This window comes from Salmo trutta, unplaced genomic scaffold, assembly GCF_901001165.1.
Source record: "Salmo trutta unplaced genomic scaffold, fSalTru1.1, whole genome shotgun sequence".
Classification (NCBI taxonomy): Eukaryota; Metazoa; Chordata; class Actinopteri; order Salmoniformes; family Salmonidae; genus Salmo; species Salmo trutta.
In genome coordinates this window covers 355,363-370,592 of record NW_021822244.1, presented here as the reverse complement: position 1 = coordinate 370,592, position 15,230 = coordinate 355,363, and the positions used below count along the sequence as shown (strand labels likewise).

The 15,230-nt window shown below is 43.6% G+C and overlaps 1 protein-coding gene across 1 annotated transcript; it reads right to left on the bottom strand.

Moving 5' to 3' along the window:
* Positions 1-67: 67 nt before the first annotated feature.
* LOC115181375 (collagen alpha-2(VI) chain) lies at positions 68-15,183 on the bottom strand. Its single transcript, XM_029743298.1, has 29 exons — positions 15,078-15,183; positions 13,643-13,795; positions 12,822-13,417; positions 12,650-12,670; positions 10,458-10,523; positions 10,315-10,368; positions 10,180-10,224; positions 10,046-10,072; positions 9,905-9,931; positions 9,711-9,755; positions 9,567-9,620; positions 9,386-9,448; positions 6,884-6,946; positions 6,738-6,791; positions 6,587-6,622; positions 6,366-6,428; positions 5,834-5,896; positions 5,681-5,743; positions 5,426-5,488; positions 2,924-2,974; positions 2,772-2,807; positions 2,618-2,680; positions 2,449-2,511; positions 2,300-2,335; positions 2,160-2,205; positions 1,914-2,066; positions 1,341-1,787; positions 1,112-1,150; positions 68-860 (listed from the first exon to the last, which is right to left on the bottom strand). The coding sequence occupies exons 2-29, from the start codon at positions 13,743-13,745 to the stop codon at positions 259-261; spliced, it is 3,042 nt and encodes a 1,013-aa protein (XP_029599158.1). The 5' UTR covers positions 13,746-13,795; positions 15,078-15,183; the 3' UTR covers positions 68-258.
* Between the last annotated feature and the right edge of the window lie 47 nt (positions 15,184-15,230).

Below are 15,230 nucleotides of genomic sequence, written 5' to 3'. Positions count from 1 at the left end.
TACATCCTCTACATTTTAGTAGGAACATGCTATACCTTTGTTATTAATGAGAATAAATCTTTATTTGAAAAAAAAGCTTTATTGGGGTCACTAATCAATTAGATTAGTAACATAAATCTTTCTTAAAAATGTAGTCTAATAAAAACTAATTATAGAAAAGATACATAAAAGGACATATGAAATCAGTTCTAGGTCTTTCAGTTAGCCTACAGGGGAGTGTTAAATCAAATGGGGCCCTGAATAGATTTCAAACCTGGTTTAACCTAGGCAATGAGCCATGTGTTTAACAACCCCAGGGAGGGCCAAGTCATTGAAACTCTTCAGGTTAAAGATAAGAGCTTTGTCCCTTAGAGTGAGTTGCAGCAACCGCTCCCTGTCAATATCTGACCCCACTGTGATAGCAACACCCACTGCGTTGGCCCTTCTCATGGCTCCAATACCCTCAGCAAAGTTCTTGTCTGAGGTCACTCCGTCTGTAATGAACACAAAAGCGAGCTCTGCGTCCGGACGTACCCCTCTGAACCGACCTCCAGGGTTACTTACAAGTTTCTCAGTTGCGTAGAGAATAGCGCTGCCCAGAGTGGAGGATGAGTCGCGGTAGACTGCATTAGAGACCAGGGAGCTGATCTTTCTGCGGTTGTTCGAGAAGTCCAGAAGAACCTCTGGGTCCTGCTCCCCTCCAAACTGCAGCACGGCGAAGCGAGCTCCTGAAGAGACCTCCTTGGAGAGAGGGATCGATTGGGAGAGTCTCTCGATGAAGTGCAGGATGCTGATGAAGTTTCTGCCCCCTGTTCTCTCAGAACCATCAATGAAGAAGAGGATGTCTACGGGGCGCTGGATCAGTGGAGCCAAACTCAAATCTTTGACAATAATAGAAAAGTCAATGTTATACAGACTGTTGATTCATAAACTCTAATAATAATAACTCAAACTCTAATACATCTGTAATTTACATATGCAGAATATATTGGAAAGACATTAATAGTTCATTTCCAACTGAACAAATATTCAAGGCCAGGAATTTTCATTAGTGCAATATGAAATAACACCAAAACAATTTGCCCCATTATTAGATGTAAAAACATCAATAAAAAACAAGTTGTCTTTTCACCTGAGGCACACTTCAGGTCTGGACAGATCATCTCTGGTTCTAGAGAAGAAGAGAAGTGAATGTAGTTCATTAGTCAGGGTGGGTAATTTTCACTAAATAAAATCATTGAACTGTTGATAAAATGTAGTGTGCATCCCAATGGCACCCTATTCCCTATATAGAGCTCTGGACAAAAGTAGTGCACTATATAGGGAATAGGGTGTCATTTGGGATGGAGACATAGACTTGCCTGGGCAGAGGATTTGTTCTATTTCCTCTAAGAATTCCTCAGCAGTAAGTTCAGCGTAGACACTCAGGGTCTTCACCCGGTCACCCATATTACAGGCAATCCTCTCCAGATTCTGCCTCTCTGCCCCAGAGTCAAACATATCACCGATGGCGATGGCATACACGTCCACCCCGTTACACAGGGCTCCAAGATTATCCAGGTCTTTAGGATCGTAGCGACCGTCTGTGATAACTATGGCCACCACCTTGGTCCTCCCCCTGCGACCTGGTTCTATCAGATGGTCGTATGTGTACTTCAGGGCAGACGGAGTCCAGGTGCCTCCAGCGATCCACTCCATGGCTTTGACCTTTGTGTTGAAGGAGGTCACAGAGGTGATGCCCCTATCGTCCATCCTGATGGCCTGAACCGCCCCTTGGTGACTGTACTGAACCACACCCAGACGAGACCCTTTTGGGGGTTTAGAAGTAGTTCAGGGAATAAAATTGATTATATGTTTAAAAATATATATATTTTAAATCCTGTTCCTAGAAATCTTGGTGATCTATTGTTTTCCATTCAAACAGTGAAGTTTACCTGAGACGTCAGATATGTTTTTGGCCATCTTCCCAAACCTGTTTGCTACACTGATGACAAAGTTTTTAGCCAGGCTGAAGTTGGTTTTTCCAATACTTTCAGAGCTGTCAATCACAAACACCAGGTCCAGGGGAGGGCAAACCTTTTCACAATCTGCACAGAGAGACAGTTAACAACAAGACTTGGGCATTTTTTTATTATTACAAGGAAAATTGGTTGTCATTAAAACTGGAAATAAACCATTACCACAGCAGCCGCATGTTTCTCTAACAAATCCCATGATTTCACACTCCTGAAAGTTGAGAATATTCATCAGCATTCTCTCAGAGAGACAGGGATATGAAAGATATCTGTCAATCAGGATGAACAAAAAGTCTGTTACTTACTGATAGACCAGAAGCCCCACGAATACCAGGTACTCCCTAGACACCATCAATAGAAACATTTAATGACCAATGACAGACTAAGTGGATGAAATGAATCACAAATGAGAACTAAATGTACCTTTGTATGTGTACATAGGAATAAGACTCACCAGTGGTCCAGGTGACCCCCTCACCCCTCTGTCCCCAGGAACACCCTCTTGCCCTGGCTCCCCCTGTAAAACAATACACCCATTTATTTTATAGGAAGAAATACATTGATTTAAATAAACAAGTGTATTTATTAATATGATATCTCTGTTTATGATATACTGCACGTACTGCCAGTCCTTTTGTTCCTGTAGTTCCCTGGGCTCCTTTCTCTCCATTATAACCTCTGGTGCCCTGCGAAAAATATAGACATGGTAGTGAATAGAGGGGTGGAACAATTTCAGATTTGAAATATGGACGGCTAAGAACAGGTACATAAGATGACCTGCAGTCCAGGTAAACCAGGGTCTCCTCTCCCTCCCTAGGAGATAATGAAGCTGAGTTAGCATGGTTGTCATGGCACTAATTAAAACAGGATTACCAATCCAATTCAATTGCCAAATAGGCTTTTGTTATTCAGTCAAGTGCAGTTCAAACCTGTTTCCCTCTGGGACCTGGGTAGTTGTATCCATCACTTCCTCCATCTCCCTACCAATTAAAAAAAGACAAACAGCATTTTAAGCACTGTTTGGCTCCCATTTTCCAGAACTTTATTTTGCCTCAGCTACCGTCCTTGTGAAGGTGTACTACAAAAACACTGTAAGACCACTTAATCATTCTAAGAAAAGAACGTGACCAGGGCATGTCAACAAAGAATCATTTCCACTCGTAGTAAATGTTTAGGGGGGCCCTACTCAGTACTCTGTACAGTTTCCAACATAACCTCAACGGAAATACCTTCCATTGTCAGATTCAGGTATGTGTTATTATACATAGGCCTGTTGCAACATATCGAGTGTCATTTTGACTGCATACGAATAAAACATTTAAATATCTCAGCAATTTTTTCTTGACTTTTCCGAAATAAGTATGTTGTTAGAATTTAGATATCACAAATGTGTGCCATAACCAGTTTTATAAACTGGGTGAATCGAGCCTTGAATGCTGATTGGCTGACAGCCGTGGTATATCAGACCGTATATCATGGGTATGACAAAACATGTATTTTTACTGCTCTAATTACGTTGCTAACCAGTTTCTAATAGCAATAAGGCACCTTGGGGGTTTGTGGTATATGGCCAATATACCTCTGCGTTGCGTCGTGCCTAAGAACAGCCCTTAGGAGTGGCACATAAGCCATGTACCACACCCCCCGTGCCTTATTAACAACACAGTGTGGTCAAAGACTTAATAACTTTGTTGTCACTAACTTATCGGCAGACTCAATAGCCTTGGTTTCTCAAATGACTGCCTAACCTGGTTCACCAACTACTTCTCTGATAGAGTTCAGTGTGTCGGAGGGCCTGTTGTCCGGACCTCTGGCAGTCTCTATGGGGGTGCCACAGGGTTAAATTTTCGGACCGACTCTTTTCTCTGTATATATCAATGATGTCACTCTTGCTGCTGGTGATTCTCTGATCCGCCTCTACGCAGATGACACCATTCTGTATACTTCTGGCCCTTCTTTAGACACTGTGTTAACAAACCTCCAAACGAGCTTCAATGCCATACAACTCTCCTTCCGTGGCCTCCAACTGCTTTTAAATACAAGTAAAACTAAATGCATGCTCTTCAAACGATTGCTGCCCGCACCCACCCACCCGACTAGCATCACCACTGGATGGTTCTGACTTAGAATATGTGGACAACCACAAATACCTAGGTGTCTGGTTAGACTGTAAACTCTCCTTCCAGACTCACATTAAGCATCTCCAATCCAAAATTAAATCTAGAATCGGCTTCCTATTTCGCAACAAAGCATCCTTCACTCATGCTGCCAAACATACCCTCGTAAAACTGACTATCCTACCGATCCTTGACTTCGGCTCAGCAAATTTGATGTAGTCTATCACAGTGCCATCCGTTTTGTCACCAAAGCCCCATATACTATCCACCACTGCGACCTGTATGCTCTCGTTGGCTGGCCCTCGCTACATATTCGTTGCCAAACCCACTGGCTCCTGGTCATCTATAAGTCTTTGCTAGGTAAAGCCCCACCTTATCTCAGCTCACTGGTCACCATAGCAACACCCACTCGTAGCACGCGCTCCAGCAGGTATATTTCACTGGTCATCCCCAAAGCCAACACCTCCTTTGGCCGCCTTTCCTTCCAGTTCTCTGCTACCAATGACTGGAACGAATTGCAAAAATCACTGAAGCTGGAGACTAATATCTCCCTCACTAACTTTAAGTGTCAGCTGTCAGAGCAGCTTACCGATCACTGTACCTGTACACAGCCCATCTGTAAATAGCACACCCAACTACCTCATCCCCATATTGTTATTTATTTATTTATTTTTGCACCCCAGTATCTCTACTTGCACATCATCATCTGCACATATATCACTCCAGTGTTAATGCTAAATTGTAATTATTTCACCTCTATGGCCCATTTATTGCCTTACCGCCCTAATCTTACTACATTTGCACACACTGTACATAGATTTTTCTATTGTGTTATTGACTGTACGTTTGTTTATTCCATGTGTAACTCTGTGTTGTTGTTTTTGTCGCACTGCTTTTTCAAATACTCCTACAAAGTTACATGCAGGTAAGACGTTCTGATTTATATGTAGTATCAGAAAGAGAAGATTCTAAATAACTCTTTAAAATTTGAGAGATGAGCTCTATTTCAAAATATCACTTTTACCAAGATGAACTGCTTTTCCTTTGCTCTCCACACATGTGCACGCAGCAGCAGATCGCCTACAGTAACATAAACTAATGATAATGCTATTGTGTTCTTTGAAAAATTCTAATGTTACCCAAGACCTTCAGAAACACAACCAAAGGATGTTTTTTTCCCGATAGCATTTATGAAATGCATTTATTAGACTGTTAGAATGTTGCAGTAAAAACAGAATCTTGCTCATTGGCGTAGTAAGGGGGAATCTAGGCCCGGCAGTTTAAGTGTTAAAAGCTGAAACCAGGTCAACTTACCTTAGCTCCTGCTGCTCCAGTGTTTCCTCGGGGGCCAAAGTCCCCTGCATCCCCCTGAGAGCCCTACGAGGACATGCAGAAAACATGGACACGGATGGTGACAGGGCAGAATATTATTTTCTAATTTCATTACATCACCTGTCATAGATATCACCTGTTTAACCAATGGTATATTTGGTGACGGGTTGAATGGTTAGTGGAGCACTTCTGCTCTTACCAGGTATTATTATTCTAATTATTTAGGGCAGTATTCACCTGAAGTCCTGCCTCTCCACCCTCACCTGGTGGACCACGGACCCCTGGGAAACCTGGTGACCCCTGGTATGAGATGGATATGATAGGGATTCAAAAAGATGATACAGTTCAATGTATTGATTGAAATACAACACATGCATATTGATTACTCACTGCTGCTCCTTTTTCTCCATTCTCTCCAGGAACTCCTCTCACCCCCTCTGGGCCTAGTTCTCCCTGCAAGATACAACATAATGAATACAACCAACATGGATTCTCCCTCTGGGCCTAGTTCTCCCTGCAAGATGCAACACAATGAATACAACCAACATGGATTCTCCCTCTGGGCCTAGTTCTCCCTGCAAGATGCAACATAATGAATACAACCAACATGGATTCTCCCTCTGGGCCTAGTTCTCCCTGCAAGATGCAACACAATGAATACAACCAACATGGATTCTCCATCTGAACCTAGTTCTTCCTGCAAGATGCAACATAATGAATACAACCAACATGGATTCTCCCTCTGGGCCTAGTTCTCCCTGCAAGATGCAACACAATGAATACAACCAACATGGATTCTCCATCTGAACCTAGTTCTTCCTGCAAGATGCAACACAATGAATGCAACCAACATGGATTCTCCTATTGTGCAGTAAAAACAGATTAGATGTTTGCTTGTTTGATGTTTTTAGTTTGTGAATACCTTATCTCCTCTCTTGCCAGCCTTGCCCCGTTGTCCAGCTCTGCCACTGTCTCCTCTGCTTCCCTGAAAGAAACATGTTTCACCAGGGCCAAAATAAAACGTGTCAATGTAAATGTTGTGAGTCCACTCTTTCTTGTGTGATTGTTGTGCGACGCACAACACTGTATGAAGACACTATCACTTCACTGCTGATTTATTACAGACTTGAATATGAGACTCACAGTGTCGCCAGGACTTCCACCAGGTCCAGCTTTACCCTAATGAACAGAAATATTGTTTAAGCAGATGATTAGGTGGTTTGATTTGGCAGCCTAATACTCCTAGTTATTAAACTGAAATAGTGTTCATCTCTGAGCGATACAGATATAGTACCTTGTTTCCTTTTTGCCCAGGCAGACCAGGGTTTCCAATATAGCCAGCAACACCCTGTAACAGAGTCACACTTAATGTATTATTGTCTAAATAACTACACGTTGATAGTGTTTCTGATAACGTGTCGTTCAGATGGCGCTCCAGACCTTATCTCCACTGTCTCCACGATCACCCTGTGGTCCAGGCCTGCCACTCTGCCCAGCAACACCCTGAAGACAACACAATACAGGATGTACCAGGTGGACAAGACTCATGTTTCAAGAAGCCTAAAGAGCGCCACAGTGGTGTCATAATACCCATAAAAACAAGCAGTCAATCAAGGAAATGGTTCCAATAATTTCCCCACCATTCATTTTTCCAATAGGGGATTTTAGATACACTTAAAATAAGAGCTGTGTTTCGTGTAGACTTACCCTGGCGTGACGTTTTGATAACCGTGTAAATCTCTATTGGACATTCGGCTCTATTTACTCGCAAATTCAAAAATGCTAATTAGCATCAAAGTAGACATCATGCACGACTACAAATCCCTGCACGTCATCTCTAGCTGACACCTTTTAACAGGTATTGTGTACATGTAAAACTTGCACAAGATAGTTCACATAATTGTACATTTAAAGACATTTTAATCAATTTACTTATTACTAAATGTAGCTAAGATTAGATAGTTAATCCAGAGATTCTTACCTTTGCTTCAATTTGGCAGTCTCGTCCAGATCAGCATCATGGCGTTTGTGGTTCTTTATTATAGCCACATTAGCATTTCATTTTTGGGGGGGGTAAATACAGGCGAATATATTGATATAAGTCTTAGAGAGATTTACATGGTTATCAAAACGTCACGTCAGGGTAAGCCTACACGAAACACAGTTGAAGTCGGAAGTTTACATACACTTCGGTTGGAGTCATTAAAACACGTTTTTCAACCACTCCACAAATTTCTTGTTAACAAACAATAGTTTTGGCAAGTCGGTTAGGACATCTACTTTGTGCATGACAAGTCATTTTTCCAACAATTGTTTACAGACAGATTATTTCACTGTATCACAATTCTAGTGGGTCAGAAGTTTACATACACTAAGTTCGCTGTGCCTTTAAACAACTTGGAAAAGCTTCTGATAGGCTAATTGACATCATTTGAGTCAATTGGAGGTGTACCTGTGGATGTATTTCAGGGTATACCTTCAAACTCAGTGCCTCTTTGCTTGACATCATGGAAAATCAAGAGAAATCAGCCAAGACCTCAGAAAAGAATTGTCTGGTCCACAAGTCTGGTTCATTCTTGGGAGCAATTTCCAAATGCCTGAAGGTAAAACGTTCATCTGTACAAACAATAGTACGCAAGTATAACCACCATGGGACCACGCAGCCATCATATCGCTCAGGAAGGAGATGTGTTCTGTCTTCTAGAGATGAACGTACTTTGGTGCGAAAAAGGGAAAATCAATCCCAGAACAACAGAAAAGGACCTTGTGAAGATGCTGCAGGAAACGGGTACAAAAGTATCTATATCCACAGTAAAACGAGTCCGATATCGACGTAACATGAAATGCCACTCAGCAAGGAAGAAGCCACTGCTTCAAAACTGCCATAAAAAAGCCAGACTACGGTTTGCAACTACACATGGGGACAAAGATTGTACTTTTTGGAGAAATGTCCTCTGGTCTGATGAAACAAAAATAGAACTGTTTGGCCATAATGACCACCATTATGTTTGGAGGAAAAAGGGGGAGGCTTGCAAGCCGAAGAACACCATCCCAACCGTGAAGTACGGGGGTGGCAGCATCATGTTGTGGGGGTGCTTTGCTGCAGGAGGGACTGGTGCACTTCACAAAATAGATGGCGTCATGAGGGAGGAAAATTATTTGGATACATTGAAGCAACATCTCAAAACATCAGTCAGGAAGTTAAAGCTTGGTCGCAAATAGATCTTCCAAATGGACAATGACCCAAACCATACTTCCAAAGTTGTGGCAAAATGGTTTAAGGACAACAAAGTCAAGGTATTGGAGTGGCCATCACAAAGCCCTAACCTCAATCCCATAGAACATTTGTGGGCAGAACTGAAAAAGTGTGTGCGAGCAAGGAGGCCTACAAACCTGACTCAGTTACACCAGCTCTGTCAGGAGGAATGGGCCAAAATTCACCCAACTTATTGTGGGAATCTTGTGGAAGGCTACCCGAAACATTTGACCCAAGTTAAACAATTTAAAGGCAATGCTACCAAATACTAATTGAGTGTATGTAAACTTCTGACCCACTGGGAATGTGATGAAAGAAATAAAAGCTGAAATCAATCACTCTCTACTATTATTCTGACATTTCCCATTCTTAAAATAAAGTGGTGATCCTAACTGACCTAAGACAGGGAATTTGTACTAGGATTAAATGTCAGATATTGTGAAAAACTGAGTTTAAATGTATTTGGCTAAGGTGTATGTAAACGTCCGACTTCAACTGTAGCCCTTATTTTAAGTGTTTCTAAAATACCCTATGGTAAAAATGAATGGCGAATAAACGATTGGAAGCATTTCCCTGTTTGACCGCTAGGTTTTATGGGTATTATGACTCATACTGTCGTATTCTATATGTAACAGGACACTGTACAAAGGTGCTAAATTCAGGAATCAGGTGAAGAATCCACCTACCTTTTCACCTGACTTGCCCGTGTCACCCTTGATACCAAAGTCACCGGCAGGACCGCCTTCTCCCTGTGAGACCGCAAAGGTGGTGGAGGAGGACATTTAGAACCACAATGCATACAGGCTATGTAGAATGTTACATTCACACCTACTGTTTATTATGCTCAACGTCGCTGCATTATCTCACCGACATGCCAGCGTCTCCTTTACATCCAGGTGTCCCAATGGTGCCAGTCTTTCCCTGGAAAACAACGAAGTAGATGACATCACTAACTACACATGTCTAAATACAGTCTTTTTATCAATTAGTAAGCAAATAAATAAGACATACCTTTTCGCCATCAATGCCATTATACCCAGGAGATCCACTTTGACCCTGACGAGATCCGATTGAGTAAATTGTTCATTGTTAATTGGGTACATAGTGCATGTCCTAATGAACTGATCCTGAGATCATCAATCTAATGAAATCATTAATGAACCAATCATGATTGAGATGTATTAATATCAATGGAAAAGGAGTACCTTCAGACCAGATCTTCCAATATCTCCCTGTGAAACAATGACAAAATATGACGTCAAATACAGACAGCAATGCACTATTATAACAAGCTTGGTAGTATATACAGGAGTAACAAATGGTTAGAGCATTTACTAATATGTTACCTTCTCTCCTTTGAGGCCTGGAAGACCCTGTAAATATAAATTAGGTAAATAATGTCAATAATGTGTGAAATATTAAATCAAAGCACCAGGGCACAGACAAATATCAAAGTTAGAAATATCATCGTTCCTCTTACCTTCTGTCCATGTAAACCTATCGGGCCCTCGATACCAAGGTCACCCTGTAGGGAAAACAGAAATGAAATGTTAAATCATATTGAGTGTAATTGGCTAGTACGTCCTGTATTGTGCCATCATGTATTTAATCTAACCGGTGGCCCAGGCTGTCCAGGATCTCCTACTGCACCACCAGTTCCCTTCGCACCCTACAAGACACAAAACAAACATTGATGTCATGAAGTGTCATAAACCGATACATATTTAGGTTTATCAAAATAAGAGATTGCTTATTTACTTTCATTCCCTTGTATCCTTTCGGCCCGGCAGCTCCTTTTGTTTGGATGCACATAGGAGCTTGGCACTAGAGAGAAATCACATAAGATATGGTCAAAGAGGTTTCAAGTATGGACCTCGCGAGTGGCGCAGCGATCGAAGGCACTGTATTGCAGTGCATTAAGGTGTCAATACAGCCCCGGGTTTGATCCCAGGCTGTGTCGTAGCCAGCCATGTCCAGGAGAACCAATGGCCCAGCGTCGTCCGGGTTAGGGGAGAGTTTGGCCGGCCGGGATTTCCTTGTCTCATCACGCTCTAGCGACTCCTTGTGGCGGGCTGGGCGCCTGCAAGCTGACTACGGTCGCCAGTTGGACGGTGTTTCCTCCAACACATTGGTGCAGCTGGCTTCCGGGTTAAGGCGAGCAGTGTGTCAAGAAGCAGGGCCGTGTTTCAGAGGACGCATGGCTCTCGACCTTCGCCTCTCCCGAGTCCATAGGGGAGTTGCAGCAATGGGTTAAGACTAACTACCAATTGGATATCACAAAAAATATACACTGCTCAAAAAAATAAAGGGAACACTTAAACATCACAATGTAACTCCAAGTCAATCACACTTCTGTGAAATCAAACTGTCCACTTAGGAAGCAACACTGATTGACAATAAATTTCACATGCTGTTGTGCAAATGGAATAGACAACAGGTAGAAATTATAGGCAATAAGCAAGACACCCCCAATAAAGGAGTGGTTCTGCAGGTGGTGACCACAGACCTCTTCTCAGTTCCTATGCTTCCTGGCTGATGTTTTGGTCACTTTTGAATGCTGGCGGTGCTTTCTCTAGTGGTAGCATGAGACTGAGTCTACAACCCACACAAGTGACTCAGGTAGTGCAGCTCATCCAGGATGGCACATCAATGCGAGCTGTGGCAAGAAGGTTTGCTGTGTCTGTCAGCGTAGTGTCCAGAGCATGGAGGCGCTACCAGGAGACAGGCCAGTACATCAGGAGACGTGGAGGAGGCCGTAGGAGGGCAACAACCCAGCAGCAGGACCGCTACCTCCGCCTTTGTGCAAGGAGGAGCAGGAGGAGCACTGCCAGAGCCCTGCAAAATGACCTCCAGCAGGCCACAAATGTACATGTGTCTGCTCAAACGGTCAGAAACAGACTCCATGAGGGTGGTATGAGGGCCCGACGTCCACAGGTGGGGGTTGTGCTTACAGCCCAACACCGTGCAGGACGTTTGGCATTTGCCAGAGAACACCAAGATTGGCAAATTCGCCACTGGCGCCCTGTGCTCTTCACAGATGAAAGCAGGTTCACACTGAGCACGTGACAGACGTGACAGAGTCTGGAGACGCCGTGGAGAACGTTCTGCTGCCTGCAACATCCTCCAGCATGACCGGTTTGGCGGTGGGTCAGTCATGGTGTGGGGTGGCATTTCTTTGGGGGGCCGCACAGCCCTCCATGTGCTCGCCAGAGGTAGCCTGACTGCCATTAGGTACCGAGATGAGATCCTCAGACCCCTTGTGAGACCATATGCTGGTGCAGTTGGCCCTGGGTTCCTCCTAATGCAAGACAATGCTAGACCTCATGTGGCTGGAGTGTGTCAGCAGTTCCTGCAAGAAGAAGGCATTGATGCTATGGACTGGCCAGCCCGTTCCCCAGACCTGAATCCAATTGAGCACATCTGGGACATCATGTCTCGCTCCCTCCACCAACGCCACGTTGCACCACAGACTGTCCAGGAGTTGGCGGATGCTTTAGTCCAGGTCTGGGAGGAGATCCCTCAGGAGACCATCCGCCACCTCATCAGGAGCATGCCCAGGCGTTGTAGGGAGGTCATACAGGCACGTGGAGGCCACACACACTACTGAGCCTCATTTTGACTTGTTTTAAGGACATTACATCAAAGTTGGATCAGCCTGTAGTGTGGTTTTCCACTTTAATTTTGAGTGTGACTCCAAATCCAGACCTCCATGGGTTGATAAATTGGATTTCCATTGATTATTTTTGTGTGATTTTGTTGTCAGCACATTCAACTATGTAAAGAAAAAAGTATTTAATAAGATTATTTCATTCATTCAGATCTAGGATGTGTTGTTTTAGTGTTCCCTTTATTTTTTTGAGCAGTGTATATATGTGAGGTTTCAAATATTAAAAAGAAGAAAGACAATTGTGTCGTTCATTCTACATCCTTCAGTGCTTCATATGACTCACCTCAAATTCAGCCTCTTTGATCTAGAATGAGAAAGAAATTACAGCATATTAAGCACAAACTAGGATACATAAAACACAGACACTGTAACACTGACACAACTTGGCATCAACCATGACAGCACAAAAACATCCGTACTCCACTTCACAAATGGAAGCTTCACTATGAACCTACCATGGTGTCAGTTATCCTGTTGACAGCTGCCTGGCGGTTGCTAGCTGGGAATGCCATGTAGTCCTTCCTATACAGCTCCACAGGAGAACTGACGATCCGCTTGAGCTCACTTTCCATGGTTTCCTCGTTGGTGGCCACTACAAAGATCTTGATGCCCGCTGCCTTGGCAGCCTCGGCGGCCCGTGAGACCCCTCCACAGGGGCTGCCAGTGATGTGGCCGTCAGTCAGGACCACAGCGTACTGGAGCCGCGGCTTTCCCCTGGCCGTTAGCCTCACTTGTTCTGTCATGTTCCTCAGGGCACAGTCGATGAAGGTACCCCTACCTATGTACCTGATGGCCTGTGCCCTTTCCAGGAAAACTGCAGCATCAGTGACCACCTGGCTGAAGACTTCCACGCGGTCTGAGAAGTGCAGCCCACCGTAGGCCCACTGGACCCTCTTGGCCCTGAAGGTGGTGGTCTGGAGCCTCTCCACAAACATCTGGAGGAACACCTTGAGCTCCTCCACCAGACTGCCCCAGGGGAACTCCCTCAGAGCAACACTCTCAGAGGTGTCCATGGTGAAGTACACGTTGATGGGGCAGTCGTCATTTTCGTCTGGGCAGAGAGTGAGAAAATAACGTGCAGCACCTTGCTTGGAGTAGTTAATGGATATCCACCATTATTCCTCCACAATTGCTAATCTACTTGTGTACAATAGACGTAAGTTAACGACATGTATCTACAATATTGCTAAATAGTATATCAATCATATCATAACATTTGATGGCTCTTGTAATTTATATTCACAGCCAAGGTCTCTATGCTTCCACCCCGCCATACCATTGATGTTCCTGGGCCTCACTAGCAGGTGGTCGTATTCTGGGTCCTGGGCAGAGACCTGGAGGACCCACAGCAACAGGAAAGCCTTCAGTACTCCTGCCATGATGCCTCTGTGTGTGGAGGTGTACAGGTCTCCGATCTGTATAAGAATGTCTACACAGAAAAGGAAAAGGTTTAGTTTTATAAACCTAATTAACTACGGTTTGGAAAGTAACCGTCGAGGTTAGAGCGTTGGGCCAGTAACCAAAAGGTCGCTCATTCGAATACCGGAGCCGACAAAGTGAAAAATCTGCCGCTGTGCCCTTGAGCAAGGCACTAAACCCTAATTTCTCCAGGGGCGCTGTACAATGGTGAACCTGGCTGTGACCCCACTTCCTACGGGTGTCTCAGGGAGAGTTGGGATATGGTGACCCTGGCCGTGACCCCACTCCCTGTGGGTGTCCCAGGGGGAGTTGGGATATGGAACAAACACCTTTCCAGTACACACTGTGTGTAACAGGACAAATATAAACACCCCCAAAATTATTATTGTTCTATATTTTCTGAGGAATATAGCCAGACACGAAGGCAGGTTATCGTTTGAAACTGTATGTTACATGGTCTTTCAACTGATCGTCTGTTCCGTGGTCTTTCAACTGATCCTCTGTTCCGTGGTCTTTCAACTGATCCTCTGTTCCGTGGTCTTTCAACTGATCCTCTGTTCCGTGGTCTTTCAACTGATCCTCTGTTCCGTGGTCTTTCAACTGATCCTCTGTTACATGGTTTAGGTAATTTGTAAAATAATTGCAGGCCAAGGAGAGTAAAGGCATTAATTGTGTAAAACATACATATGTTTTGTAAAGGTCTACCCATCCTTCATGCCTGGACGGTTACAGTAAGGGTTTCTGGTTGTACTGATTCCAACAAAGAACAGTGTAATGATGGGCTGACAGCCCTGTACCTAAGACTTCCTGTTTCCAGAGTAAAACCTCCCAGGTGAGGGAAACACCGTCTAAAGGTAGCTGATAACAAACTATGCTTGAGGCCATAGGGATCTACTCAGAATGTTAACACAAAGTCTCTTTTAAACCTATTTAATACAACTGCTACTCTCTGGTATACACACCCCAATCTATCAAACATTCAGATTATTTGATTCAATGAGTGTGCATAATTGATTGTATCTTATCCTTGGTTAGCAAACAAAATCCAAACGTGTATTTTGTCCGCATTACTTGACTGAAATAGCATGCTACTTTATATGAAAAAGATTGTTTGATTACTCGACTTTCTAAAAATACCAAACAAAGCTACTAACAGTAATCTCTTCCATTCCAAGAACACCTAACATCTTTATGTTAATCTCAGTTCACCTTAGATGTATGATAACAGTAATCATAAACATTTAAAAAGTAATAATGAATAAAACATAATTTGGTTATTATATTTTACTGACCTGCAATGGGAGAGTTAAGTATCTGTTGCCACAACAGTCTGATCCTCTGCTCAGTCCCGTACCTGCAGAATCAGTCCCTCGGAGCGAGAAGGAGAAGGTATGTTCTCCATGCCTGTTGAGACGTGTCATACATCTAGTCAGGAAAAGACTTCT

Excerpts from the sequence above, each read along its gene's own strand:
- LOC115181375 (XM_029743298.1), bottom strand. The coding sequence starts at position 13,745 with ATGGCAGGAGTACTGAAGGCTTTCCTGTTGCTGTGGGTCCTCCAGGTC. Across the intron at positions 6,623-6,737 it reads CTGGGCAAAAAGGAAACAAG|GGTAAAGCTGGACCTGGTGG; the intron begins GTACTATATCTG and ends TCTGTTCATTAG. Across the intron at positions 1,788-1,913 it reads AAACATATCTGACGTCTCAG|GGTCTCGTCTGGGTGTGGTT; the intron begins GTAAACTTCACT and ends AACCCCCAAAAG.